The 27282-nt window shown below is 34.0% G+C and overlaps 1 protein-coding gene across 7 annotated transcripts in view; it reads left to right on the top strand.

Annotated features, from left to right (window-relative positions):
• The window catches only part of CHD2 (chromodomain helicase DNA binding protein 2), a 191946-nt gene that overhangs the window by 100946 nt on the left and 63718 nt on the right, over positions 1-27282 (top strand). For all 7 annotated transcript variants that reach the window (XR_008913859.1, XM_007479400.3, XM_007479402.3 and 4 more), the window contains 10 exons: positions 2033-2166; positions 3085-3310; positions 4947-5047; positions 6222-6266; positions 6458-6633; positions 8747-8871; positions 11474-11690; positions 16849-16938; positions 17869-18059; positions 26272-26460. Coding sequence is in view for 6 of the 7 variants with exons in the window: in XM_007479400.3 (XP_007479462.1) it covers positions 2033-2166; positions 3085-3310; positions 4947-5047; positions 6222-6266; positions 6458-6633; positions 8747-8871; positions 11474-11690; positions 16849-16938; positions 17869-18059; positions 26272-26460 (1494 nt within the window). In the remaining variant the exon portion in view is untranslated. The remainder of the gene's footprint in view (positions 1-2032; positions 2167-3084; positions 3311-4946; positions 5048-6221; positions 6267-6457; positions 6634-8746; positions 8872-11473; positions 11691-16848; positions 16939-17868; positions 18060-26271; positions 26461-27282) is intronic.

A 27282-nucleotide genomic window follows, 5' to 3' on the forward strand; every position in this document is an offset into this window, starting at 1 on the left:
ATGGATTCACTGTATCACTGGTTTAAAAAAAAATCTATAATTTTGTATCACACTATTGATGATGGAATGAAAGGTGACCAACTAGAAGCACTGTGTTCTGTATCCTAGCCTTTGATTGGCTCCCAGGCTCAGTGGCTATAGGTTAATAAGAGTGGGGAAAAGGGGGGCAGCTGGGTAGCTCAGTGGATTGAGAGCCAGGCCTAGGGCCGGGAGGTCCTGGGTTCAAATCTGACCTCAGACACTTCCCAGCTATGTGACCCTGGGCAAGTCACTTGACCCCTATTGCTTAGCCCTTACCATTCTTCTTCCTTGGAGCCAATCCATAGTATTGACTCCAATATGGAAGGTAAGAGTTAAAAAAAATAAGAGTGTGGAAAAGGTTTATAGGAGAGTGGGAAGGGTTTCTAAAGCCTTAACATATATAAATAATAAAATAAATATGACACCACTACTTTGTGGATTTTCACTTATCTTGGGGGGGGGTCTCTGGAACACAACTCCTTTGATAGATGAGCGATCGCTGTATGAAAGTTTGGTGTCATATATTGTTAAGTATGGTAGGATAATCTTAATATTTGTGAAAAAAAGTGAATTCTTTTCTCCATTGAGGAGTCCTTCAGGGATCCTGAAGTTTAAACTGTTTATCTTTAAAACATTGCTATTCTATTTTATTCTGAAGTTACTAATAGCTTTATTTTGAATATTTAAAAAAATTTGTGTTGAAGTACTTTTACTAGCTATTTAGTTTGAAAATGGAATGTGGGAAATTGAATTATTGCTTTTTTGGTAGCTTGATATTTTCTGAATAGTGTAATTGCTGCTATATCAACTGTGAAAGGATATTCTCAAGTTACTAAAGGAGGAAAAGAAATGAAGCCACATACATAGTTGCTTAGGAAGTAGCTATATGCCTTCTGCTTCAGGCATAGAGCTATCCTTTCAGTATACAAAATAAATTTTGGACTTAAGGAAAGACTGCTCTGATTTTACTTTTTTGTATATTGGTTTAAAAAGCTTAATCATTAGTTATTTTTAATGTTTTTTTCTTTAAAAAATGTTTAGTTCCAGATTCTTTCCCTTCCTACTAACCCCCTCCCTGACCCATTGAAAGAGCAAACAATATACAATTATAAACTATACATGTGAAATAATGTAAAACATATTACCATATTAGTCATATCATTTTTTAAAAAGCAAAAAAAAGTATAGTGGATAAAATTATACTTTAGGTTTTTTTTTTTTTAAAAAAAACCCTTACCTTCTCTCTTAGAATAGTTACTAAGTATCTGTTCCAAAGCAGAAAAGTAGCAAAGGCTAAGCAACTGAGATTTAAGAATTTGCCCAGGATTACATAGCCAGGAAGTGGATAAATTCATATTTGAACCCAAGCTCTTTCAATTCTAGGCCTGGCTCTCTAGCCCCTGAGCCACCTAGTTGCCCCAGGACACTCAAAATTCATCATCTTTCTGTAAGTGGATAGCATTTTTTCATCATGAATCCTTTGGGATTGATTTGGATCACTGTATTGATCAGAAAAGTCTTTCACAGATAATCATCAATACAACATTGCTGTTAACTATGCACAATGATCTCCTGGCTCTTATTTTACTTCACATCAGTTCATTTGTTTTGCCATGTTTTTTCTGGACCTCATTATTAAAATAGAAGGATACTACTCTATCACAGTCATTTGCCACAGTTTGTTCAGCTATTCTGCAAATGATGTGCATCCCTTCAATTTCCAGTTCTTTGCCACCACAAAAAGAATATTTTTATATAAATATTTTTATATGTATAGACCCTTTTCCTTTTTCTTTGATCTCTTTGGGGTACAGACTTAACAGGAGTATTGCTAGATCAATGTTCTGATTTTAAATAATGTATTAATATAAAGTCCTCTATAAACTTTAATACACTATAGCAAACCAGTTGATATATTAAAATTTATTCTGTTTGCAGTATGTGTGAATGGTTGTTAGCTGGAAAAAAAAGATAAATGTTCTCAATTTAATCAGCTTTATTTCTAATGCAGTTATAAAGAAGATGATGATTTTGAAACTGACTCAGATGATCTCATTGAAATGACTGGAGAAGGAATTGAAGAACAACATGATAATAGTGAGACAATTGAAAAGGTCATGGATGCAAGACTTGGAAAAAAAGGTGGTATGTATCTTAAAGAACAGACTGCTTCTTATAAATTTGGTCAATGAAATACACGTTTTTACATGCTTAAGAGTTTAAATTTAGGTATTTCAGTCCCATTCATAGTGGTCATGAAAACTTGTTACCATTCTCTGACCCTTGTTTCTGTGCTGTTATGCTAGCTCACAGGTAATGATTGAAATGATCATAGAGTGTGTGAAATTAAGCATTAATATAGTAAGGACAGAGGAAAAAATGTCATTTCATACATCTTTTGGGGATTAAAAATTGAAGTAAGTAAAAGTAACATACTTCATTGCAGTGAGAATCTCTAGACATGAGTTCTCTTACCAGTCTTCAACTTATCACTATTAAGTCACTTGTTTTCTTTAAAACTCAGTTTCCTTCTATTTATTTAAAAGTCTTTTCTCACTCTAAAATCCCATAAGTTATAATCCACATTATGATTGTTTCTTGCTGGGTCTTAGTCCCACAAAAGTGTTTTAAGCGAGTATTGTCAGACCTGTTAAATACATAAGAGGGAATTATTTTTCATATTCAATGAAAAAAGCCAGTTTGATTGTTTTAAAGTTCCACTATGTAGATTATTATTCTTTAGCCTATTTTGTGTGCTGAAATCCAACCTAAAGCCTAGCAGTGCTCCTTTTTTTCTCTTTTTTTTACCTATATATTTTCATCTAAGTTTCATTGGAAATTGAATCAAATAGTTGAGAACATTTAGGATGTCACCTTGTTTTTAGAGTACATTACTTCATTTTTTATTAGTGAGACTCTAGTTTTTTGTTGTCAAAAAGTTATTTCTATGTTGTTTCTGGAGAGACGTTTTAGAAAACTGACTGCCTATTCAATGATTGTTGTAATGTTTTACTTAACTGCTACTATATTACAGTGGAATGCTTAATGAAACTCTTCTTACAGCCACTGGAGCATCTACTACTGTTTATGCAACTGAAGCTAATGGCAACCCCAGTGCTGACTTTGACCCTGAAAAGGACGAGGGAGAAGCTCAATATCTGATTAAATGGAAAGGCTGGTCCTATATCCACAGCACATGGGAGAGTGAGGAATCCCTACAACAACAGAAAGTGAAGGGGATGAAAAAACTGGAAAACTTTAAGAAAAAAGAGGATGAAATCAAACAATGGTATGGTTTCATTTCTGGAATAAAGAAATAAGTTTAATTGTAGTCTTGAAGTGGAGGTTATGGACAGGCCATGGAGAGGATTTTTTAATTTAATTTTTTATTTTAGAAAATATGAGACTTTGTACCTTTCTAGAAACTGAAGTGTTGTCTTCATCCTAAAATGGAACCAGTTACAATTGCATTTCTGTTAAGAGAGGTAGCTTATTTTAACTCGTTTCCAGGAGTAGTATGATATTTTCTATTTTATAGAAACACAGAGGTTGCAGAACTGATGATTGTAGATAATCAAAAAGTTGTGAAGCAAATAGTTTATAGAACCCTGTAGGTTATATTATACCTAAAAGACACTTTGGCCTCTCCTCCCTTTCCTAAGAAAATATAACTTTAAAATGTAGTAGTCCTTTCTGTTGATGCTATAGCCTATATTTAGGCCTGAATTAAGTCATAAGTTATCCACAATTCTGAAGAAGTGCTATAATCTTTGCCAAGGTGATATTTTCGGTGACTGCTTAGTCTAGTAAAATATAGCATTATAGTGGGCATGAGGATACATGATGCAGTGGATAGATTTTGGAGGCAGGAAGATCTGAGTTTAACTTTTGATTCTGACATTTAGGCAGTATGATTCTGGAAAACTCACATAACTGTTCACTGCTCTGGGCATCTGAGACTGTGTTGCAGAAAAATACCTGATCAACATTGATAAAAGGGGTTTTCCTCATTTAGGAGGTGTCTTTACATGTTATATCACAGGGAAGAGGCCTTGTCCTTGTGTCTATAAAAAGGACAGTATATTTCCTTTAGATCACTTGAGACTTCATAGGAGAAAAATATCCTCTAATCTCAAAGCAATTCTATTGTGTTATTGTGCAGGAGGGCAGGAGTGGTGTGGGAGAATAGGGGAAAGGGATTCATTCTGTAGCTTAATAATTACCATTAATTCTTGACAGTTATCCAGTATAATCTCATGTGCATTTTTGGAGAGTGCATACATTTTATAGGAATATTTATTTTTCTTTCTGTATTGATTTACTTTTGATGTAGGGGAAACATTTTATTTAGATATACTCAATATGACTCCTTCAAGTTTTTTCTTTGAACAGCCAACTTCAATGAAGTAGCCAACAGTGATGAAACCTGAGGTGCTTCTGAGGGATTGCTTATTTTGTGGAACTGTTTCCCTTAATTAAAGTCATTTTAGTCTCAAAATATTTGTTTTTGTAAGCAAATTTTTGTATATCAGATACCTTTGCTTTCAAATGAAATTATAAACTGATATGTGGCCTAGACCTCAGCATGGAATTATAAGAAGAATATTATTGAAGCCAGAATATAATATCTCTGCTATTTATTATCTATGAGCTCATGAGGCAAGTTATGGGTCAAACCCCTTTATAAAAATGAGGGTATTGTATTTGATGTTGTCTCAGTCCCCATCAGCTACATATCTTATGATCTATATGTTTGTGATCATGAATATCATTCTGATTCTTTAAAAGTGAACCAAAACACTGATAACTAATGTTAGTAGCTGGAAGTACATGAATGAGTCTCATGACTGCCTTGTACTTCTGTGTAAGGTATACACAAATGTAATTGCTATTTAATTGGTTCTTTCCATTTTCCTAACATCCAGGTTAGGGAAAGTTTCACCAGAAGATGTGGAATACTTCAACTGCCAACAAGAGTTAGCCTCTGAGCTGAACAAACAATATCAGATAGTGGAGAGAGTGATAGGTAAGTGTACAGTAAAGTTTCTGGAAAGATAATTGAGGATAGACCCATCTTGGTTATGCAAGCCAGTAATGTGACATAAGAACCACAAGATCCAAAAACATATCTCTTTTTGTGGTTATTTTCATCAGTAACAATGTTAGCTTATATTTCACATATTATGGCTTGTGTGTTATGACTCCCTCATAATAACCTTTTGGGGAAGAGGGCAGCTAGGTGGCTAGTAGATTGAGAGCCAGGTCTAGAGATGAACGTTCATATGTTCAAATCTGGCCTCAGACATTTCCTAGTTGTATGACTCTGGGCAAGTCACTTAACCCCCATTGCCTTAGTCCTTACCACTCTTCTGTCTTAGAACCAATACACAGTATTGATTCTAAGAAGGAAGATAATGGTTTAAAAAATAATAATAACCTTATGGGCATGGGTTGGCAGATTGAGACTTTATTCTTTTATAATCACCTTAGGTGTTTTCTAATTTATTTATATTCATTTATATTTTTTAATATAAAAATGTCAAAACAATCATATCAGATGTTAACATTTATTGTTTTGATTGGATATTTTTACTGATGTTCTAAACTATTCAAGGTCTCTACTATTGACTTCATTTTTATCTATTGAAATTTACTTAGGAAAGGTTTATTTTTAGGAAGAAATTATTTAACTTACAATAATACTAAACTACTTACTATGTTACTGACTTATTTCTAATACATGCTGGCTCTAGAATTAAAATATATGTGTCTGTAAAAATATATATGCATCTGTTGTGACTGAAGTTCTCACCAAAGCCAATGAAGAACTAATTTTTAGGTTGCTCTTAACCAGTGAGTGAATAGTAATCTAGTTGTCATTTATTATGGGAGTTATTTATTATTCCATACCCTATTCACAATCAATCAACTAGTATTCATTAAAAGCTTACATTATAATAGGTATTGAGGATTCAGATATAGAAAATTAGTTGACTGATACTGTCAAGGAGTTTATATTCTAAAAGAATGTAATAATTCACTTAAACAATTCATTTATAGCTGATGGTTCAGGGCTACATTTTAAAAAATATGTGATATTTTTTATTATTCTATTACCTGTAACATATAATTCATCTTTTTCCTGGAAAGATGTTAATACTCATTCTCCCCCATCCCCCTTTCATTTTTGGCTTCTCTAGCTGTGAAGACTAGTAAATCAGCATCTTGTCATACAGAATTTCCAGGTGAGCCAAAATTCTTGTTTTTATTGTGATTAAAATTTTTATGGAATAATTTTTGTTTTGCAAGGTACTTTGTAATTATGTTAGGTATTATACTATGTCATTTACTTATCTATTAATTATATATGAGATGGAGAATGCCATATTTTCCCTCTTAACTGACAGTTACTCATAGGTTTTTATATGTGAAATAGCTCACAGTCGGAAATCATCATCAAATGAACCTGAGTATCTATGCAAATGGATGGGACTACCATATGCAGAATGTAGTTGGGAAGATGAAGCTCTGATTGGGAAGAAATTCCGTAGCTGTATTGACAGCTTCCACAATAGGAACAATTCAAAAACCATTCCCACAAGAGACTGCAAGGTAGGGGAGTATTTCATTTTGTTTTTTCTTAGAAAATGTATGTTGCTAATAGAACATGAACTGAATGAAGTTTGGTGAAGTCAGATGGGATGAACTTTTTTATAGAAAAAAAAACTACCCTTTGTAGGAAATTAAATAAGTGACCTCATGATACAATTAGAAGAATGTAGGGTGTGAAAAAAATGGAATAGGAGAAGATTAGGAGGAAAATGGAATTTAGTTTACAGTTATGCATGTTTTATTCCCTAGCATGATTATAGGATTAAGGAATTCCAAGTGAAGACACTTGAACCATGCTCGATGGTCTATTTACTTACTACCTTAAAATCACTTACCTTTTCTGGGCTTTAAGTTTTGTCAAATTGCAGATCTATTGAAGAATTACCCTTTGTGTCTACTGTGTGAACAGGTTTTGTTAGTGATTAAAGAAGTATTGGAAGATACTCCCCTCAAGTATATAATCTGGTTGGGAATAATAACTTATAATAAATACATGAAATTTAGGTAATAGAACTAAGTAGTATGTGATCATGTGCAAAATGAAGGATAAGGGCAATAAATTCTTTTAAGAGTTAGGGGGGACAGAAGATGATCAGGTACACTGGGATGACTGGAATCCTTCAGGGAAATAAATGAGGATTAAACTGGATATTGAATGATACTTTGTATTTGAATAGGCAGAGAGTAGGGCACAGGGCTTTCTAGGCAGGAAGCAATTTTAAAATACAAATGAAGAAAAGCATGTTCAGGAGACTGCATAACAATACAGTTGGAATAGAGAACTCCTCCTGTAGGTAACTAGGAGATGAGATTGGAAGAGTCAGTCATCTTAGTATTGTCAGGGCCTTGAATGTCAAGGTAAGAAATTTGGACTTTAATGGACTAGGGATCAATTGAAGATATTTTAGCTATGGAGTAAAACTATGAGAGCATAGAGGACTTTATCTGATGATGTAATATTTATTTTGGGAAAGGAAATAGGATTGGGAAAATGGGGATAAAGGGAGGTTTTTATGGGGTAATGAGGAGTTAAGGGAAGAGAGAATATATAGCTTGGCGAGGCAAAACCAGCATGGATTAAAATAGGGAAATTGTACAAAAAAAGAGAACAGTTAGGAAGTCATTGCTAAAATCTGTGTAGGGAAGCAGCAGTGGGAATTGGTGGAGTGTATACAAGGGATTTTGCAAAAGAGGACTCATGAGGACTTCATGGTCGCTGCTATAGAATAGGGAAGAGGTAGAAAGTGAAAAATAAACCAGTTTCTCCCCCCTCTTAAGTACTAGCAAAGTAATATTGTAGTCATTAGATTCCTAATCAATTAGAACATAAAAACTTTGCTATAATAGTCCCCACAAAATGCACTATGCCCTTATTTATAGCTTAAACTACCTTGTAAGAACAAGGTGCTTTGTATTATTTCAATAACTAAATTCATTTAAACAGACTAAAAGATGTATTCATGTCATATATATGTATTTTTTAATTCTTACCTTCTGTCTTAGAATCAACACTTTGTATTGGTTCCAAGGCAGGAGAATGAGAAAAGCTAGGCGAATGACTTGCCCAGGGTCACACAGCTATGCTATGTCAGAGTCTAAATTTGAACCCTGGACCTCCTATCTCTAGGCCTGGCTCTCAATCCACTGAGCTACCCAGCTGCCGCCCATATCACATATTCTTAAGAGAACAGCCTTATGACGAGGCCCTATTATCTTTTTAATATGTGACCTATTGCTATGCAAATATACTGTGCTAGGTAATCAAAAAGCATATTTAAAAGTCTGCCCTCTGAATGCTTATGGTCTAAAGAGACATGCTTTTACAACCTAGTTGATGTATCAATATAGATTTGGAGTGTTCAATAATAGACACAGAATACCTTAAGTTTTGAATTTTACCTTATTTCTTGATGATTTGTTATGCTTTTTTATTTGACTTTGGGTAATTTCTTGATGATGAAAGGAAAAAAAACTTACTTCTGAAGAAATGAATATTTCAGTCCTTGGTATAAAATTTAGCTTATGATTAACATATGAACAAAATCATAGGAAGTTTTTTTCCACATTCAGATCACTTTTATTCTAGAATATTGTGAAAATTATGCCTTTATAGGTCCTGAAGCAGAGACCAAGGTTTGTTGCTTTAAAAAAACAACCAGCATACATAGGTGGAGAGAACCTGGAGCTCCGAGATTATCAGTTAGAAGGCCTTAATTGGCTTGCTCACTCCTGGTGCAAGTAAGTAGCAGATAAATGCAAGCATTCTCTTTATCCATTCTTTCTACTCTTCATTGTTAGACTTCTTGAAGTACCAAAGAGTAGCTTATTTCTACTATAGGTGAAGTTATCATGGAAAGATAACTCCTAGTTGAAGTGAGGTTTTTTATTTCTGCTTATATTAACAATGAAGAAGGGAATAGCTGGCTAATTTTTTTTCTGAAGTATTATTTATTATTTTAACTTGCCCCATATTATACCTAAATGGTGGTTAGTTCATTTACTTAGACTTTAGTAGAAGCATATACTCTTGAAAGGTGAAGATATTATTTTGATCTTCATTTCCTCTAGACCAGGCAAAAGCTGTTGCTTGTGCTATATCCTTTAGTATAATTTGCCTCTTGGGGGCTGCTTTGGCTGTTTCATTCAGAGCTGAATTTTTTATTATTTGTTAAGCTCAGTAGTGCATTTTGGCTAATTCATCCACTTATTCTTAAGGGTTTTCCCCCTAGACCTTAGTGGCCCAAGGCCAAATATTGACTTCAGAGAAGCAGTGACACATTGCTTCAACTAAATAAGCATTGGAACTTGAGCGAGTTCCTCAAACACTTTGTGCCTCGGGGAATTGTAATAGATTATCTCTAAGGTCCCTACCAGGTAACGTGCATGCATATGCGCTCACATACACCCCTATAACCTCTTTAGAAATCTATTACAAAATATATCCTAATTAAAAAATAAAATTTGATTTAGAAATAAAAGCAAGCAAACCATGTCTTCAGTGGCTAAAAGGACGGATCTAAAGCAGTAGCACTTCCCACTTAAAGTGGCTTTGCAGTCACCATTAGGTAAAAGGACCATATGATATTGTACACTGTGGTACAGCCCATCAGGACATAGTCTAGTCTAATACATAAATAAGAAATATTTTTTTAAACCCTTACCTTCCATCATAAAAATAATACTGTGTATTGATTCTAAGGCAGAAGAGTGATAAGGACTAGGCAATGGGGGTTAAGTGACTTGCCCAGAGTCACACAGTGAGGAAGTGTCTTAAGGCCACAGTTGAACTTTCCCCCATAAATGAGAGATCTTGAAGAACTTTGACTATATGTGGAGTAGCCACATGTGACTTCAGAACATTTGTGATCATTACCATTCTGAACTATTGAATATTTGCCCACAGTGGCAATAACTTATTTACTTTTAGTTCAAGAGAATTAACTGGACTAGTGAGAACAATTTACCTTATACTACTGTCTCATACATGTATCAAAATCTGCCAAAAAGAAAAAAACAGATCATTGCAGGTCCAGAGTGTGTAATAACATTAAATTGAAGTGCCATTATAGTAGTGTGATCTCATAAAATTATATAAAGTTACCACTCATTCTTTTTACCTTTTATTGAAGAGGTGGGAAATCATATAGGAAAAAATGTTTCTCCCTTAAAATTATTCTGGGGTGAGGAGAACTAACTCAAATGTGGAATTTATAAAAATCTATAAAACTGAGCATCATGGAGGTACTATTTCTTATTTTCTCCACCTCCCTCCCTAACTATAAAATGAGACAATGCTTGTAAAGCACTTAGCAGGCACTATATAAATGCTTATTCTCTTTTCCTTTCCTATAGCATGAAATTCAAGAATTTCATGTTTAGTTATTTTTATTTATTAAACATTAGTTTTGTTTCCTATTTCAAATTTTAAAAGCAAGTAGGCTAACTTTAATGCTTTGTTACTTAATTTGCTATTTGCTTATGACCTTTGATGGATTTTTTTCTACTCTTCTCTTGGATCAGTGTCTAAATATTTGCATGTGACTTCACAAATAGAATTCTAGTTATTCATTTATATGTAGCATTTCACTTTAAGGAATTGACTCTCCCCTTGCCTATTTTTGAATTAATCAACTAAACTTGAATACCCCTACTTGGTACTAGGTGTGTGTGTGGGGTCTTTGTCCCTTAATGATTCACCTCTGACCATGAAAATTGTCACTTCCTATTTTAGGAGAAGCTTAGGTATTGAAATAAAGGGCAAGGTTGAAGTACAGAAATGTCAAAGAAATTTGACTTGACTTTAATATAAACATATATATACATATATGTGTGGATATGTCTATGGGATATGTATGGATAGATTTACATATATCCCTTTTTTTTTTTACTAATGAGGCTTTAAAGTGGCATCTAGGTATTTATTCTTCATGTAGTAATTGAGTACTTAACTATATTGATGACAGTCATTATAAATGAATTTTTTTCTAAAAGTGTTAGAAAAGAAATTATATGTTCCCTTCAGCTGCTAAGTCCTTCCCCCTTGATATTTAACTGTCCATCTTTTCTTTGTATATCTTGTTTAAACCTAATTATTTTTATGTTATCTCCCTTATAAGAATGTGAGCTCTTTGAGATTAGGGAGCATTTATGATTTTCTTTGCATCCTCAGTGCTTAGCACAGTCCCCTGCACAAAGTGACTATTTCTTTTTATTGAGAAAATTGAAGTGCACACCTGGAAACTACTTATACAACGATTCATTGGCAGAGCTGGTATTTTTATATTTTTTGCTTTTCAGTAAATTTAATAGACAAGTTATAATTCTTTTTTTTTTCCTCCAGGAGTAACAGTGTGATTCTTGCTGATGAAATGGGCCTAGGAAAAACTATCCAGACCATATCATTCCTCTCCTATTTGTTCCATCAACACCAGCTATTTGGCCCTTTTCTTGTAGTGGTGCCTTTATCTACTCTCACTTCATGGCAAAGGGAGTTTGAAATCTGGGCACCAGAAATCAATGTAGTGGTTTACATAGGAGATCTGATGAGCAGAAACACGGTATGTAAATATAAAAGAAGAAGTAGGATATAATGCACATCATTAATGTTTTATAGGAATTCCCTTAAAGTCATCAGTACTATGGAAGGTACTGTTTGTTAGCCTTATTAGTTTATATGCATCACAAGAGAACAGAAGAGACATAAATTTAAAAAAAACATTTATTATTACTCAGTTTAAAGAAAAATGGTTGTATCAGGTTGGCAAAAAGCATGTCTCCCAAAACATGTGAAGTTTCCATATCACATCAACATGAATATTACTCTTTTAAATGACAGCTTAGTTATGAAATTGTTTTCATTTCTCTGCCTTATAAACATAGATACAAGATAAAAGTCATTTGGATATTCATTCCAAGAGAGCTGCCCTAATTTTCCTTTTAAAATTATAAAGTAGAATTAAAAATCTTAACAGTAGAGGGCAGCTGGGTAGCTCAATAGCTCAGTGGATTGAGAGCCAGGCCTAGAAGATGGGAGGTCCTAGGTTCAAATCTGGCCTTAAACACTCCCCAGCTGTGTAACCCTGGGCAAGTCACTTGACACTTGACCCCATTGCCTAGCCCTACCACTCTTCTGCAGAAGGTAAGGGTTTAAAAAAAAAATCTAACAATAAATTTGTTATCTTGCTTTTTAGTCAGGAATATAAGAAAACAGTTATAGGTACAAGAACTATTAAAAGCTAGGAATCTTTGCTTGGGGCCAAAAAAGGTGAAAGGTTCACCAAGTGAAGATGAACTACATCTAAAACAAATATTTTCATAGATAATTTTGTTTACATGTCATCCTCCCACCCCCAATAGAATAATTCTGAAAGCACAGACACTTTTTAATTTTGTCTTTGAATCTTCATTACCTAGCCTTGCACAGTTCTTCACACATAGTGCTTAATAAATAATTGTTGGATTGGATAATAAACATTATTAAGTGGAATGAAGACTTCAGTTAGGAAACAGGAATATTTATCACCAACTATTCCACTAATTTGTTATGTGATCTTGGGCAAACCAGTTTACCTTGCCTGGAATTCAGTTTATTCATCTTTAAAAGGAAGAAGTTGGGTAAGAAGATTCTTTCTATTTTTTTAAATCCTTACCTTTCATCTTAGAATCAATATTGTGTATTGGTTCTAAGGCAGAAGAGCAGTAAGGAGTAGGCAATGGGAGTTAAGTGACTTGCCTAGGGTCACAGAGCTAGGAAGTGTCTGAGGCCAAATTTAAACCCAGGACCTCTCATCTCTAGGCCTGGCTCTCATTCCACTGAGCCACCTACCTGCCCCCTTCTATTTTTAATAGTCTGAGAGTTTATAACAGATATTTTCGTTGAAGTTTGATTTGCTTCCTTTTTCTTCCAGGCTAATTTAAAATTGAGAACTAATTTCAACATTGAAATTTGAGATACTCAAATGTTACCAGTAGGTGGTGTCAAGTAAAACCTCTAAAGTTTTTAACTTGTGCTGAATCTTGAAGGAAACTCACAATTTTAAGAGATAGTGGAGAGGAGACATGGGGGATAGCCAGTACCAAGGCATTGAAATGGTAAATAGAAATAAATAGAAAAACAAATGGAAAAAAACGAATAAAAAATAGAAACGAAATAAAATAATAAGAAATAAAATAAATTAAAAAACAAATAGAAATGTGATCACACAGGCTTGATAGGATTGTGAGAAGGCTATATATATTTGATATGTTAATTTAAATTATAAAATTACCTTTAGCTAATCTTTAGCTAATATTACCATTGTTATTTAATTTTGAATTAGTTAAGAATCATAATACTCATATAAAAGAATCCATAGAAAATCATGTACAATTTTAAAAATGAAACAAAAAATCTACTACCCAACAGCATTCTTTATAACTTTTACAAATCCTGGCTTGTTATGTGTTTCATTCACATCATTTCTATCTATGTTGTATTCATGGCTCTTAGCAAACATTAATATACCTTTTAGCAAAATTTTACATTGTTGCCCAGTGTTATGGGCACAACCAAGATTTCTAAGGTCATGACCATGAAATATTAGCTCTGGAAGACTTTGCTAAACTAGAAAACTAGGGCTTGATGATAGATTGGATATTTTTTCCTAAGGATCAGCTTAGTTATCTTATGGAGAGTCTTATTACCAGATTGAGGTTCAGAGTGATCAATTTCTTGGTTGTAGTAAAAACTTGTAGATTTTCTAAATCGGGGATCTTAACTTGGAGTCTGTGAACAGTTCTTTAAACCTTGTTAATTGTATTTTATCTAATTCTGTGTATTTTATACATTTAAAAACTTTATCCAGAGAGTATCTGGGTAGTTAAGTGGATAGATTGCCAGCCCTGGAGATGGGCTCAAATCTGACCTTAGACATTTCCTGGCTATGTGATCCTGGGCAAGTCACTTAATCTCCATTGCCTAGCCCTTACTGCTCAATATTGATTTCATGACAGAAGGTAAGGTTTTAAAACCCTCCCAACAAAAACCATTATCCAAAGAAAGGAGATAATTAAATATCTACCTCTAAGGATTTTCAGGAGGATCAAATGAGGTAATATTTTTAAAGCACTTTGCAAACCTCAAAACACTATATAAATGCTAGCTATTTTTATTATTATTTTTGTTATTTTTGAGGACAAAAATCATGTCAATGATGAGGAAATACAGCAAACTAAATTATTTTTTTTTGTCCAAACCTGAGATTTGGTATAAGGAATTGTGGGTAAGGAAACTCTCTACCAATAGAGATCAGCACCTTCATTTCAACTGAAGAGGTTAAATATGTTGGCCAGGTTTACAAAGCCAATATGTCTCAGATTAGCTCTCTATCCACTATGCCATGCTGCATCTCCAAAGTAATTCATCTCAAAGTACTCAATAAATGAATTAGGCTAATATCAGTTAGGTCTTTACTTATTTTGATGGAGAAAGAAGTTTATAAGAATATTGAACACCTAAAGGGAGAATGAGAGAGAAGGAATTACCATAGGGGAGAGAGTGAAGCTGATTATTTTTCCTGCTTGTAACCTCCTAGAACTTAGCGAAGTACAGAAATGCGTTTCGTTCATTCTGGCAACAAAGTTTCTGAAATTGTTGCTTTTTCTTTTCTTTTTTAAAATGTTCTATAATCCACATTATTCCACTTTAATCCAAATTATTGAGGTTTTAGTACATGAAATATATATTGTCTTTGTAAAATCTGTGCATGAGACCAACTATTAATTATTGTTTTAATATCACTAGTAGATTGATCACCTCTGATTGAATTCCCACACATATACAATGAAGTTATATTCCTAACTTTTAATCATGTTGGAATTTTGCCTGATATTTCAATCACCTTTAGTCATTTAGTATTCTTTAGATAGTTATCTTAAAATGGAAATCAGCTTTCTTTATTCATCACTCTTTCCAACAAAAACATTTAAAAAATATTTTATATATATGTCATTGCACAGTGCTAGATGCCAGGGATACAAAGACAAAAATGGAACAGTCCCTGCCCTGAAGGATCTTAACATTTCATTAGGGAAAACAACATGTATATATTTAAACATAAAAAAAAATAGATGTGTTATTTTGTTGGGGAGAACACTAGCACTGGGGGTTGGGGGGGGGGGATCAAGTGTAGCTTTAGGGAGAATTCTGCCCTTGAGCTGATTATTAAAAGAAATTAGGATGTCTTAAGAGGTGGAGTGGAGGAATTCCAATTGTTGAGGAATAGCCAGTACAAAGACCCAGAGATGGGAGACAGTGTTGGGTCAAAGGAAGAAAATTAGCTTGACTGGACTAGAGGAAACATAAAGGGTAGGAATGTGTAATAAAACTTGGAAGGTAGCTTGGAACTAGATTATAAAGGGCTTTAAATGCCAAATGGTAAATTCTTTTTGATCCTATGGGTAATAGGGAGCCAGTGGAGTGACTGAGAAGGGGATCTACCTACATATTAGGAAAATCACTCTGACATCTATGTAGAGGATGGATTGGAATGGAGAAAGACTTATATCCAGGAGACCAATAAGGAAGCTATTTTAATAGTGTAGGCAAGAGGTAACATGGACCTGAACTAAGGCTGGAATTGTATGGGTAGAGAGGAGAGGCAGAGGTAAAAGATTCTATGGGAGTCGAAGGGACAGCATATCGCATCTGATGGCTGTGGAGTTATAGTGAGAATGAGGAATTGAGGATGACATCAAAATTGTAAGTCTGGATGATGGGAAGGATAGTAATTGGGAAATTTGGAAGATAAACTGGGTTCATAAGATGAAAAGTTCTCTTTTGGACATGTTGAGTTTGGGATACATGTAGTTCAAAATATTCCCATGGCAACTGATGACATGGAGCTAGGGCTTAGGAAAGATATCCCAGCTGAATAAATAAATCTAGAAATCATCTTCATGTAGTTAATAATATAAATCATAAGGCTTGATCAGGTCATCAAGTGAGAATATGGAGATAAGAGAAGAGTCACCCACAAATAGAGGCATGATATGACTGATGATCTAGCAAAGAGTCTGAGAAGAAATTGTGGTTAGTCAGGTAAGAGAATAAGATCATAGATTTATGATTGGGATGGACCTTAGTGGGCATCAGATCCAAGCTCTTTGTTGAGAGAGCAATGCTGTCACAAAATGCCAGAAAATATTGTGTGGTCAATAGTATCAAATCCTGCAGAGGTCAAGAAGGATGAGATTTGAGAAAAGTCCATAGATTTGGCAATTAAGAGGTAAATGGTAATTTTGAAGAGAGAAACTTCAGATAAGTATGAATTGATTTAAAAAGGGCAGTTTCTGAGGCCATGAGAATTGTTCTTCCCCTCCATGGTAATGGCAAGGATAGATTGGAAGTAGGGTGACTGCCCCAGAGATATTGCTGTGATTTGTACACTCTTGAGTGGCCCCTTCAGGGGATCATGGTGGTTTTCTCTGTCTTGTTGATGTTGCTTGCTGCCTCTGCCTTGGAGCACATCAGTACTTCATGAGACAAGAGTCAAATTGCAAGAGGTTGAGGAGTGAAGGGAGAGTAAGTAAATGCTACAGTTGTAGACAGCTTTTTCTAGAAATTTGACTGAGAACTGGAGGGAGAGATGAAGGATAGTAACCAGAGCCAATGTCCTGTTATTTGGATGATATAAAGTTGAGTAGTACTTGGATTTCAATCATTGACTTCTTTTATAGATACGGGAATATGAATGGATTCATTCTCAAACCAAGAGACTGAAATTTAATGCACTCATAACAACATATGAGATCCTTCTGAAAGATAAGGTATGTAAAGCATGGTTTAAATTCATGAGCACCATTTATGATTTGTCCAAGTTTTAAGGACCTGTGTCCTTTCCAAACTTTTGCCATAACCATGTTCTCATTCTGGCTTTTGACCTTTGTTGAAAAAAAATTTTTTTTGGATACATGAGTAGGTGAAGAAACCAAATGTCAAAAGGCATACTTGGAGATAACGTAGTCCAACTCCCTTACATTTTACAGAAGAGGAAATCTGGAACTAAAGAAGTAAATGGTAACACTAATCAATTATAGATTCAAAACTAAAATTAAACTCTCCTATTCTTTGCCTAGTGCCTGGTTGTTGTTTTTTAAGTTCTATCCAACATATTTTGTAAGAGAGAAAGTTTTTTTGCTCTCTAAGGAAAATAACATTCATACAAAACAAAACAAAGATTGTGACAACTTATCAAACCTTTTGAAGGTGATCTTTTTAAGAACCAAAACATTCCTTTATAGAGATAGACATTTGGAGTTCTAGGCAGATTTCATTAATACTAAAGAAAGAATTTTTAGATTGTTACAATCTGTATCTTCTGATTGTTCCTCAAATCCCAGTGTTGTAATAAAGCCTATTCAAGAGGAGAATGGTGTATAATAAAAAAAAGAGTTCAAACCATTTTGCCTAGAACCTCCTTTTATTTGATTTGACACTGGGGATATGCAATAGTGTAAAAGGTAAAGGATGGTAAAGGATACCTGTTTCCAAAATTTCTTAGGAATTGTGATTCAATTTTGACTAGAGCATTTCCCAGTCTGTAGCTAAGATCACAAGTGATCTTTTACATATTTAAAGATAATGCAGAATATTTTCCATACTTGCATTTGTGAGTATATATGCATGGAGATGATAAACACTTGAAACCACTTCCCCATCTGACTTGTTGGCTCATTTTGTTTTGTTTTTTACTTTAGACTGTGCTGGGCAGTATTAACTGGGCCTTTTTGGGAGTGGATGAAGCTCATCGTTTGAAGAATGATGACTCTTTATTATATAAAACTCTGATTGATTTCAAGTCCAACCATAGGCTCCTGATTACTGGGACCCCTCTTCAGAATTCCCTCAAAGAACTTTGGTCCTTGCTGCACTTTATCATGCCAGAGAAGTAAGCTTTTTCTTGTATACTTCAAAAGATGCTAGAATGTTTGAGATGTCAATTAATGCTAAATTTTTTATTACCCATCTAGAAAAATAAATAGCATGATTTGGGGAAAGTAGAAGTTGTAGCATGATTTTTAGTAAATACATAAACAGTAGTATCAAATCATTTTAGGATAAAGGCATAGAGATCAGAATTCTTGAAATCACATATCTTATCTGCCAGAAATTTTAATCTGACTAATTTGTAAGGGCAAATAAAGATGGAATGTAGAAAATAATATTGAAGTGGCAAACATTGGTCAATCGCTAAGGTACTACAATATACAATTAATCTAATTGAGGGGGCAGCTGGGTAGCTCAGTGGATTGAGAGCCAGGCCTAGAGACGGGAGGTCCTAGGTTCAAATCTGGCCTCAGACACTTCCCAGCTGTGTGACCCTGGGCAAGTCACTTGACCCCCATTGCCTAGCCCTTACCACTCTTCTGCCTTGGAGCCAATACACAGTATTGACTCCAAAATGGAAGGTAAGGGTTTAATAAAAAAAAAAACAATTAATCTAATTGAGAAAGACTTAACAATTACCCAAAATAGATGAGATTTTTGAAAGATACTTTTATAATGAATTCAGATACAATGACTTCAGAAGGGCAAAGCAATATTTACTCAAGTGTCTCTGCTAAAACTATTTTTGTGTATGTAATATACTTAGTGATACAAGCTAGGTTCTGAAATTCCTTTCTAAGGCAATTCAGACTTTTTTTCTGCTGCTATTATGTTTCTGCTGTGGTCCACCTAGAGGTTATTATGATAATAGTGAATAGTTTTCCAGTGTTTGCTACCTTACATGCCAAAGTAATGCCACTTATTGTCTATAAGTCTAAGAATACATCATTTGAATTGTCTTCTTTCCTCTTCTCCATCCTCCCTGATTTTCCAGTGATGTTGATAATTTGCATTGAATTAACCCTTGCTTTCTCTTACGACTTTTTGGATGTGTATATGAGATAAATGACAACATATTTTTTCTCTTTGAGAAGTTAATTTGCCTGTGTGAGAATTAAAACAGTGATGTGGGGTTTATCGATCTAGTGCAAGCAATGCTTGTAGCCAATCCACACTTTTTGTGTGCTAATTAAATATGAGGGAGTGTATACACATATACATAATGCATATATATACATCAACACACACACACACCTGTAAAAAGTACACATATATAAAATTCACATATATAAACTCAAAAACTATTATTTAATAAACTAGCAAATAGTTTTACTTTCTTCATGAAGTTGTTAAAGTGGATAAACAAAACATTCTTTGAAGTGTTTTATGAGCCATGTTGGAAATAGGATATTTGTTAATATGATAGAGGTCCCCCAGAGCAGATATTATCTTTGATAAAATAGAAGTTTTGTGTGTGTGTGTGTGTGTATGTATGTATATTCCAAAGTTCATACTTAAAGGAGTCTATGACTAGATGATACAGGGTCTGTAGTGGGACAGAGAACATCTCTGCTTATAGTATTCACCTTTAGTTGTCTCCACTTTAATTCAAAATCAGAATAGTCCCTGAGATACTGACAGAAGAAGTAGAAGTGGCATTAAAGAAAACAAAGGTGGGAAAAACATCTGGATTGGATCAAGTATTATAGATAGAGGAAAATTATGCCAGAAGTGATACAGTTGTGAGGGTATTTAGGGACCTCTATAAAAGGTATTTAAAGGAGGAAAAGATAAAGTAAGAAAAACAATCTCAGACTTTAATGATAGTAAAAAACAAAACAAAACCAAAAACAATTGAAGGGACATTAGGCTACCAACATATCTATTTATCTTCTCTATCTGAGTTTTCCATCTAATAATATTAAGACTTAGCATTTACATAGCTATAAAGTTTCTAAAAAGCTTTACAAATACTATTGCTATTATCTCCATTTTACAGATGAGGAAATTGAAATAGTTAGAGGTTAAGTGACATACTGAGAGTCTTATAGCTAATAAATAATTGAGGCTGGATTTGAACTCACATTTTCATGAATGGTACTGTTCCACTTAATTGCATCTGATACGTATATAAATATTTAAATTCTATCTTCATCTTTATCTCCTTGTTAATTTTTAAAAATGTTCTTGTTTGTTTTTTAGCCTCTTAAATCATTCTTATTCTCTTTTAAAAGATTAATCTTTAGAGAGAAGGTAATTTATTGTTATTTCATTAATTGTTCTTTCCTTGGTAGTTATATTTATCTTTCCTATGTTTCTGTTTTTGGGAGTATTTGCAAGCTGAATATTTTGCTCATTCATTTTTTTTTTTAACCTATACCTTCCATCTTAGAATCAATATTATGTATTGGTTCTAAGGCAGAAAAGTGGTAAGATGAGGCAGTGGGAGTGAAGTGACTTGCCCAGAATCACACAGCAAGGAAGTGTCTGAGGGCAGTTTTGAACCTCTCTTCTCTAGTCCTGGTGCTCTATCCATTGAACCACCTAGCTGCTCCCTCCTCATATCTTTTTAAGTTGTTGTTTTTTTTTAATAGGAATACAGTTAAGCTTTTCTTTTATTGAATATCTATCTTTTTTCCTTGATCATTTTGCTCAGTTTTTTTTGGTATGTTATTTTGGGTTGCTTCTTTAACTTTTTGCTTGTAGGAATATGGTTATTTAATTTGCTTAAGAAATTGTTAAGAAGTATAGAATATTGCTGCCTTATTTGACTTTCCTTTCCTTTTGAAGATCTTTATTATGACTATTTGTAGAATAAGTTGTTTGGCTTTGGAATTGTTAAATTTAGCCACTCTGTGTTGAAACTGGAAGCATGTGATTTTTTTTTTCCTGGAGGCAATTTGTGTATTGTTTAGATTGGTGCTTTGTTTTCTATATAAGTTTTAGGCACGTTTTCTTCTATTATTTCCTTTATTATAATGTTCAGGTTTTTAGCTTACTGTCATTTCCTGGGAGGCCTGTGATCTTTCAGTTGTTTTTGAGCATGCTGCTTTCAAGATCAATTGTTTTTGCTTGTATAGAAACAATATGTTCTTTTAGCACTTTTTGCTTTTTTCTTCTTCTGATAGTTCTTTGCTTTAGTATATTTGTATTCTGGATCCATTGTTCTCTATTTGCTTCTTTGCAGAGTATTTGCGAAAATGGATTCTAATTTTTCTATGTTCATTATTTGTTTTCTTCTGAATTATTGTTATTTTATGTTTTTTATTTCTCTTTTGAACCATTTAGGAACATCATCTTTTCCATGCTCTTTTGGGACTCCACAGGGTTTGCCCTCTCACCAGATGGTTCAGTTTACTTTGCCTTATTTATAATATCATAGAGTGGTCTGTAATCTTTTTAATGTTTTCATTAATTCTCATTTATCAGCTTGAACTTAAGATTTTAAATGGAATTTGTTTCTTTTTGAAATTTTAGTGGTTTTAGCTTTTTTTACTTATATTCCCTCTTAATAATCTTCTGATTCCCCTCCCCCCCCCTTAAGAGTGGGTATACCCTTGGATTTTGAATTTAAATCTGCCTCATCCTTTTTCAATATTTGAAGAATTTACTCAAGCAGGATTTGGCAAATGAAGTAAAATAATGGCCCACATTTTTACTATCTCACAAGTGACTGAATGATCTAAAGAATATGTCTCATTTTGTTTACTTTGTTGCTTATGAAAAAGATTTGTCTCTGTAGAACAAAACACTGCCTCATGGGCTCTTTTACAACAAAGTGTTCTCCATTCACACATCAAGATCATTTAAGTTTCCTTAGAAGAGTTAATAATAGAAATGACTGCTTAATAACTGACAGTAAATATCAGATGAGGCAAAAAATAGGGAAATGTTTTTGTATTAAAATATTCATGACTATGATGGCAGAGGCCCAGTGCAAAGCCAGTTGGTAAATCAGTACACACATGTTAAGTGTGAGTGAGATATAAATACAATAAAAGAAACCATCCCTATTCCTCTGGAGCTTATATTCTAATTAGAGAGACAAGGCAATATAAATATATAGAGGTAAAAACTAAATATAAAGTAGTTAAATGAAGGATAATTCAAAAGGAAAGGCACTTCCTTTGAAGAGAGTTGAAGAGAACAGGAATGATTCTTGTAGAATGTGGTACTTGACCTTCGTTTTGAAGGAAGAGAATTCTATGAGGCAGAATTGAGAAGGGAATATATCCTAGGTCTGGGGGACAGCTAGTCCAATGGAACAGAGATAGGAGACATGGTATGTGTGAGCAATAGAATCCACTTTGGCAGAATTACAAGGTAGGTTATTAATATACAGTGAGGCCAGAAAGATAGTTTGGGACAAAGTTCAAAAATGTTCTAAAATCTAAACAGGTTTGTCTATGCTTAAGGAAGATTACTTTGATAGCAGCATGGAGGATGAACTGAGGTGAAAAAGACTAAAGGAGGGGACCCTCTGAGCAAGAGCCTGTGGCAATAACATTAGCATGAAGTGAAGGCCTGGATTATGGTGACAGCTATGTGAATAGGAATTAAGGGGTAGGCAGTGAGAGAGATTATGGAGGTTCAAACGTCAAGATTTGGCAACTTGTTTGAATTTGTGAGGTGAATAAAAGTAAGGAGCCAAGGATAATCCTGGAAGAATGGTGGTGCTTCAAAAGAAATAAGGACATTTGGAGAAAGAGTGAATTTTAGAGGAAAGAAAATGAGTTCTATTTTGGACATATTGAGTTCAAGATGTCTCTGGGACATCTAGCTTAAAATAGCTAATGTGTAGTTGATGATGTAGGATTGAAGGGAGAGAGATTGGGTCTAGATATATAGGTACAGTAGTCCGTGGCACACAAATGATAATGTTTTGAGTTTGGTGAGGCCTTCTAAATGCTTTTGTGGGGATAACATTTTACTGTTTACATCAAGCCTTAGGACATTGCAGAGCCTTCTAAAAGATATCTATAATCATTTAAAGGAGTTTGGCCTGGCCATCCACAAAGGAAATACTAAATGAAGGAAAAATGTCTACTGTTTAGATTTTAACATACTTCTGAACTGACATAGTTGTCAAAAAATATTTATATCTAGACAGTAAGCTGGGCCTAGAGTTGAAAAGAAAGAGAGTATCAGGGTGTTTTTGAGAAATTGGAATCACTGACCCCAAGATTCCAACAACAACAAAGGCCCATTTTTGCAATGCATTTTGTCAGTGTTGCTGTGTGATAGAGTGAGTCTTGCCACATTACACAGAATTAAAGGTAAACACAGAGGGTGATGGAATAATGCATAGTGGGTGTGGTGAATAGGTTGAAATTTATAGATAACAAGGAACTTTGAAGTATAGGAGTAAGGAAGTCAACAAGGAATTCTGTGACAGAAAGAGAGAGTACATGAGTTGACAGGTGGATGGCACAGGGATCTTTGTGTTGGGAGAAATCAAAGCTGAGAGGACATTTTCAAGAACTGTGCAGAAGTCAGGGATTTGAAAGAATCTTGGTTACTACAATAAACTAATCACAATCTGTAAAGATTAAAATTTAGGGGAGACTGAGGCAGGTAGAAATTAGTTTCTCTCTGCAAGGAGTATTATATTTTTTATGAGGTTTATTAAAGATTAAGGACTAAAGAAAATACAGGATAAGAAAACATGTGTCTAGGCCTCTGGCCTAGACACCTCACCTACATTATGAGAAGAGCCGCCTCTGCTCCAAAACGGAAGTCCAAAAAGCCAACAAAAGCCTTTGCAATCAGGTTAAATCCCTTCTTGATCTTGGCCCACCTGAGAATTCAGTGAGATTACAAAGCATTTTGGGGAAGTGGAGCAAGGACTTGTGGGGATTGAAGTCCAGAGTTCAAATTCATTTTTTACAAATCTTAGGAAACTCAAATAATCAGTGTTCTTTTTATAGTTTAAATTTGTTAGAAAGAGAAATATGATAACATGCTGATATTAGATATTTTTTAAAAAAATAACTCTAGGGTAGCATGAAGCTAATTTAAGTTAAACTCCTATCCTTTCTATACCTGTAGAGCTATGAATTAGTAATATTTATGATGAGATGACCCCTCCCCAAATTTCTGATGTATCATGAAAGAAAAATAAATTATATTGAATATATTTTGTGTTGAAAAGTAAAAAAGTAAATCAAGAGCTGGTCTCAGAGATGAAGTGGCCTAGGTTCAAATCTCAATGCTTTTCTTTCCTCCTTTTTTAAAAAATTCAAAGCAAAAGCTTTAATGAAATTGCATAGTAAGAAAAGCAGCAACCAGTGGGTCCCCCTCCCTCCCTCTCCCCCCATGTATATAAAATCTATTTTCTCACAAATACATATAGCATCATTAGAAAGAGAAGATATGTGTATGAACTCTTTGTAGGGAACATGTATAACCAGGTCCAGTGTGCAGGCCCACCTAATACTTCCTGGACATTGATGTCTTCCAGTGATGCCACAGAGCTGTTCCCACTGGAATTTACTCCTCATTAGTTTTTTTTTTAACTCACCTTCTGTCTTAGGATCTTTGGATTCCAAGGCAGAAGAACAATAAGGACTAAAAATCTTAGGTCTTAAATGAACTGGTGCAAGTCACTTAACCTCTCACTGCCTTCAATAGCTTTATGTCTATTTCAGAATAGCTGATCTTCATTGGTTAAAAGAATTTCCTCACCTGGAATTCCCATCATTAATGAAAAAATAGCTCCAGACCAAAACCAAAACAAAACGAAAACCTTTTTTGTTGTGCATTTCGTCTTTTAATGCTTCAGACACTGGTAATTATCATATGATGCACATTTTTTAGAAGGGAAAGTAAATCTTGTAAAATCTTGATCATTTAATTCTAAGATTAATCTGGTGGGGGCAGCTAGGTGGCTCAGTGGATTGAGAGCCAGGACTAGAGACAGGACATCTTGGTTTCAGATCTAGCCTCAGACACTAACTAGCTGTGTCCACCCTGGGCAGGCCATTTAACTTTCAGTGCCTAGCCCTTACCACTCTTCTGTCTTAGAACTAATCCACAGTATTGATTCTAAGATGGAAGGTAAGGGTTTTTAAAAAACAAATATGGTTTATAGCTAATTGTAATATGCTGTTCCATATTTACAAAGATAAACCAGTATTTGCTTTGAATTATCTGTTTTCTGTAGTTGTGATAGTTGTGTTGATTTACATAGTTTTGCTTGGCAATATGTGTTTGTTAGACCATGGAATAGTTTTAATGGTTTATTAAGTACTGTGTTTGATTATAGAACCGTGATCAGGCCCACAAATTCTACTTCAGTTAATATATTTCAGCCAACATTTCTTAACCTCCTTAAGTATGTAAGGCACTGTGTTCTGATTGAGCTGAGTGGGCATAACATTGAGGCAGGATATCCTCTAGTAGTGTTGTAATTTTCTCATTTCTTTTTTGACCATTTTAAGTCACAATACTTCATATTATGGGAATAGTTTTACATTTATTTTATACCTCTGGTAGTTTTTAGACCCAATATCCCTATTCTAAATTCTTGTAATAATCCCTGTCAGTCTCACCAAAAATCATGATTAGGTTTAGCTACTGAGCTCAGCATAGTTTTAGTTGTATAATTTTGGTTAAGTGTATATTAACTTTCTAAACTAAATTTGGCCGTTGGGATTTTTCTGTGTTCCCAAATTCTGTTGATATTAAAGATAACCAACTTTGTAATTTTGTATGTACTTTTGTTTGACTTACTGCACATAGAATCCTTTAAACTTTCCCTCCAGGAACTATACAAGTTTTTCATGATAATTACACTTTTTTAAGTAGCAACTGAAATTTTAGTAATGTGTCTTATTGATGTTTTCAATTCTTTTTTCCCAAGAAAATTACCATTTGTTAAAATATTATAGATCACTATAATTTTTCTTCATAAAATTTTCATAATCAGTTTCCACATTCATTTTCATGATCCTATATAGCAAAAATATGCTAGTCTCAGAAATTTGATTATTTCATGAACCAAATGTTAACTCTTTAGGTAATCCAAATAGTTATACTGATTTTCTGACTCATACGCTCGGATGTTGAATTATTTTTGCTTCATTCCAGTTTTAGGTCTTCTAGTCTTATCTTATTTTTTTCTGTAAGAATTAGAAATCAAATAATTTTATTTTGGTTAGTTACCTTTTTTCAGAGGTTAATTTCACAACCAAAAAATTTAAAGTGTTTTTTAGAAATCCAAGTAGAAGAAATATATTTTCTCCATATAATTTAAAATTAAATTCTATCCATAGGTTTGAATTCTGGGAAGATTTTGAAGATGACCATGGAAAGGGGAGAGAGAATGGTTACCAGAGTCTTCATAAGGTTCTAGAGCCTTTCCTTCTTCGAAGAGTCAAAAAGGATGTGGAAAAATCCCTTCCAGCCAAAGTGGAACAGATTCTTAGGGTGGAGATGTCTGTTCTTCAGAAGCAGTATTATAAGTAAGTTATTTCATGAGTTGGCTGTTAAATGTATTGAGGCTGCAGGTGGAAATGAGAGCTGTATATTGAAGCCTTCATTTGGGTAACTCTAGTGAAAATCCTGCTTTGCTTTTTCATTTTTAGCAGTGCTGAGTATTGGTAGTTTTTTTCAAGTTTCCCTTCCCCTTTTTTTGTTAGTACAAGTGAGAATAAGCACCATTCTATTCTTACTTAATAGCCCAAAGTATAGCCCAATTCCTAGAGAAATAATAATGCTTCCTCTTTCTTTCCACCTTGCCCCAGAAAGCAGATCATTATATTTTGAAGAATATTTATCCATTCTTGGAATTGGTACAAAGGGAGGGACATCTTTTCTTTTTCAAAGTATTCTATGTAACAGATTTAACAGAGGGAATGAGTGTCCTTGGTTTTAAGTTCTTTTGTAGGATGGTCTTTAGTGATGTAGGCTGTGGGTTCCATAATTTAAAACTTTGCCTTAAACGTTTTGGCCTAGTTATTCATATTTATAATAATGATGTTTTAAAATTAGAAGTCTCCATTAAAATAAAAAATGAAAAAGAAGCATTCCATTTAGAGTTAAGCTTTGTTAATAATTAGCACACTTAAAAAGAAAATACTATTTTTTATTTCTGTTTTGTTGCTCACAAGCTACCAGAATTTGGAGTCCAATATTTTTCAATTGTTTTGATATAGAAAAAGATTATAATCCTTAGTGAAAAACAAACAACAAACCTTATATAAAACTATGTCTATACACAGTGAACACAGAAAGAGGGAGAAAATCAAATATTGGAAATAGGCTGAAATTGAGAGAGTTTTCCC

This window comes from Monodelphis domestica, chromosome 1 (assembly GCF_027887165.1).
Source record: "Monodelphis domestica isolate mMonDom1 chromosome 1, mMonDom1.pri, whole genome shotgun sequence".
NCBI classification, from domain to species: domain Eukaryota; kingdom Metazoa; phylum Chordata; class Mammalia; order Didelphimorphia; family Didelphidae; genus Monodelphis; species Monodelphis domestica.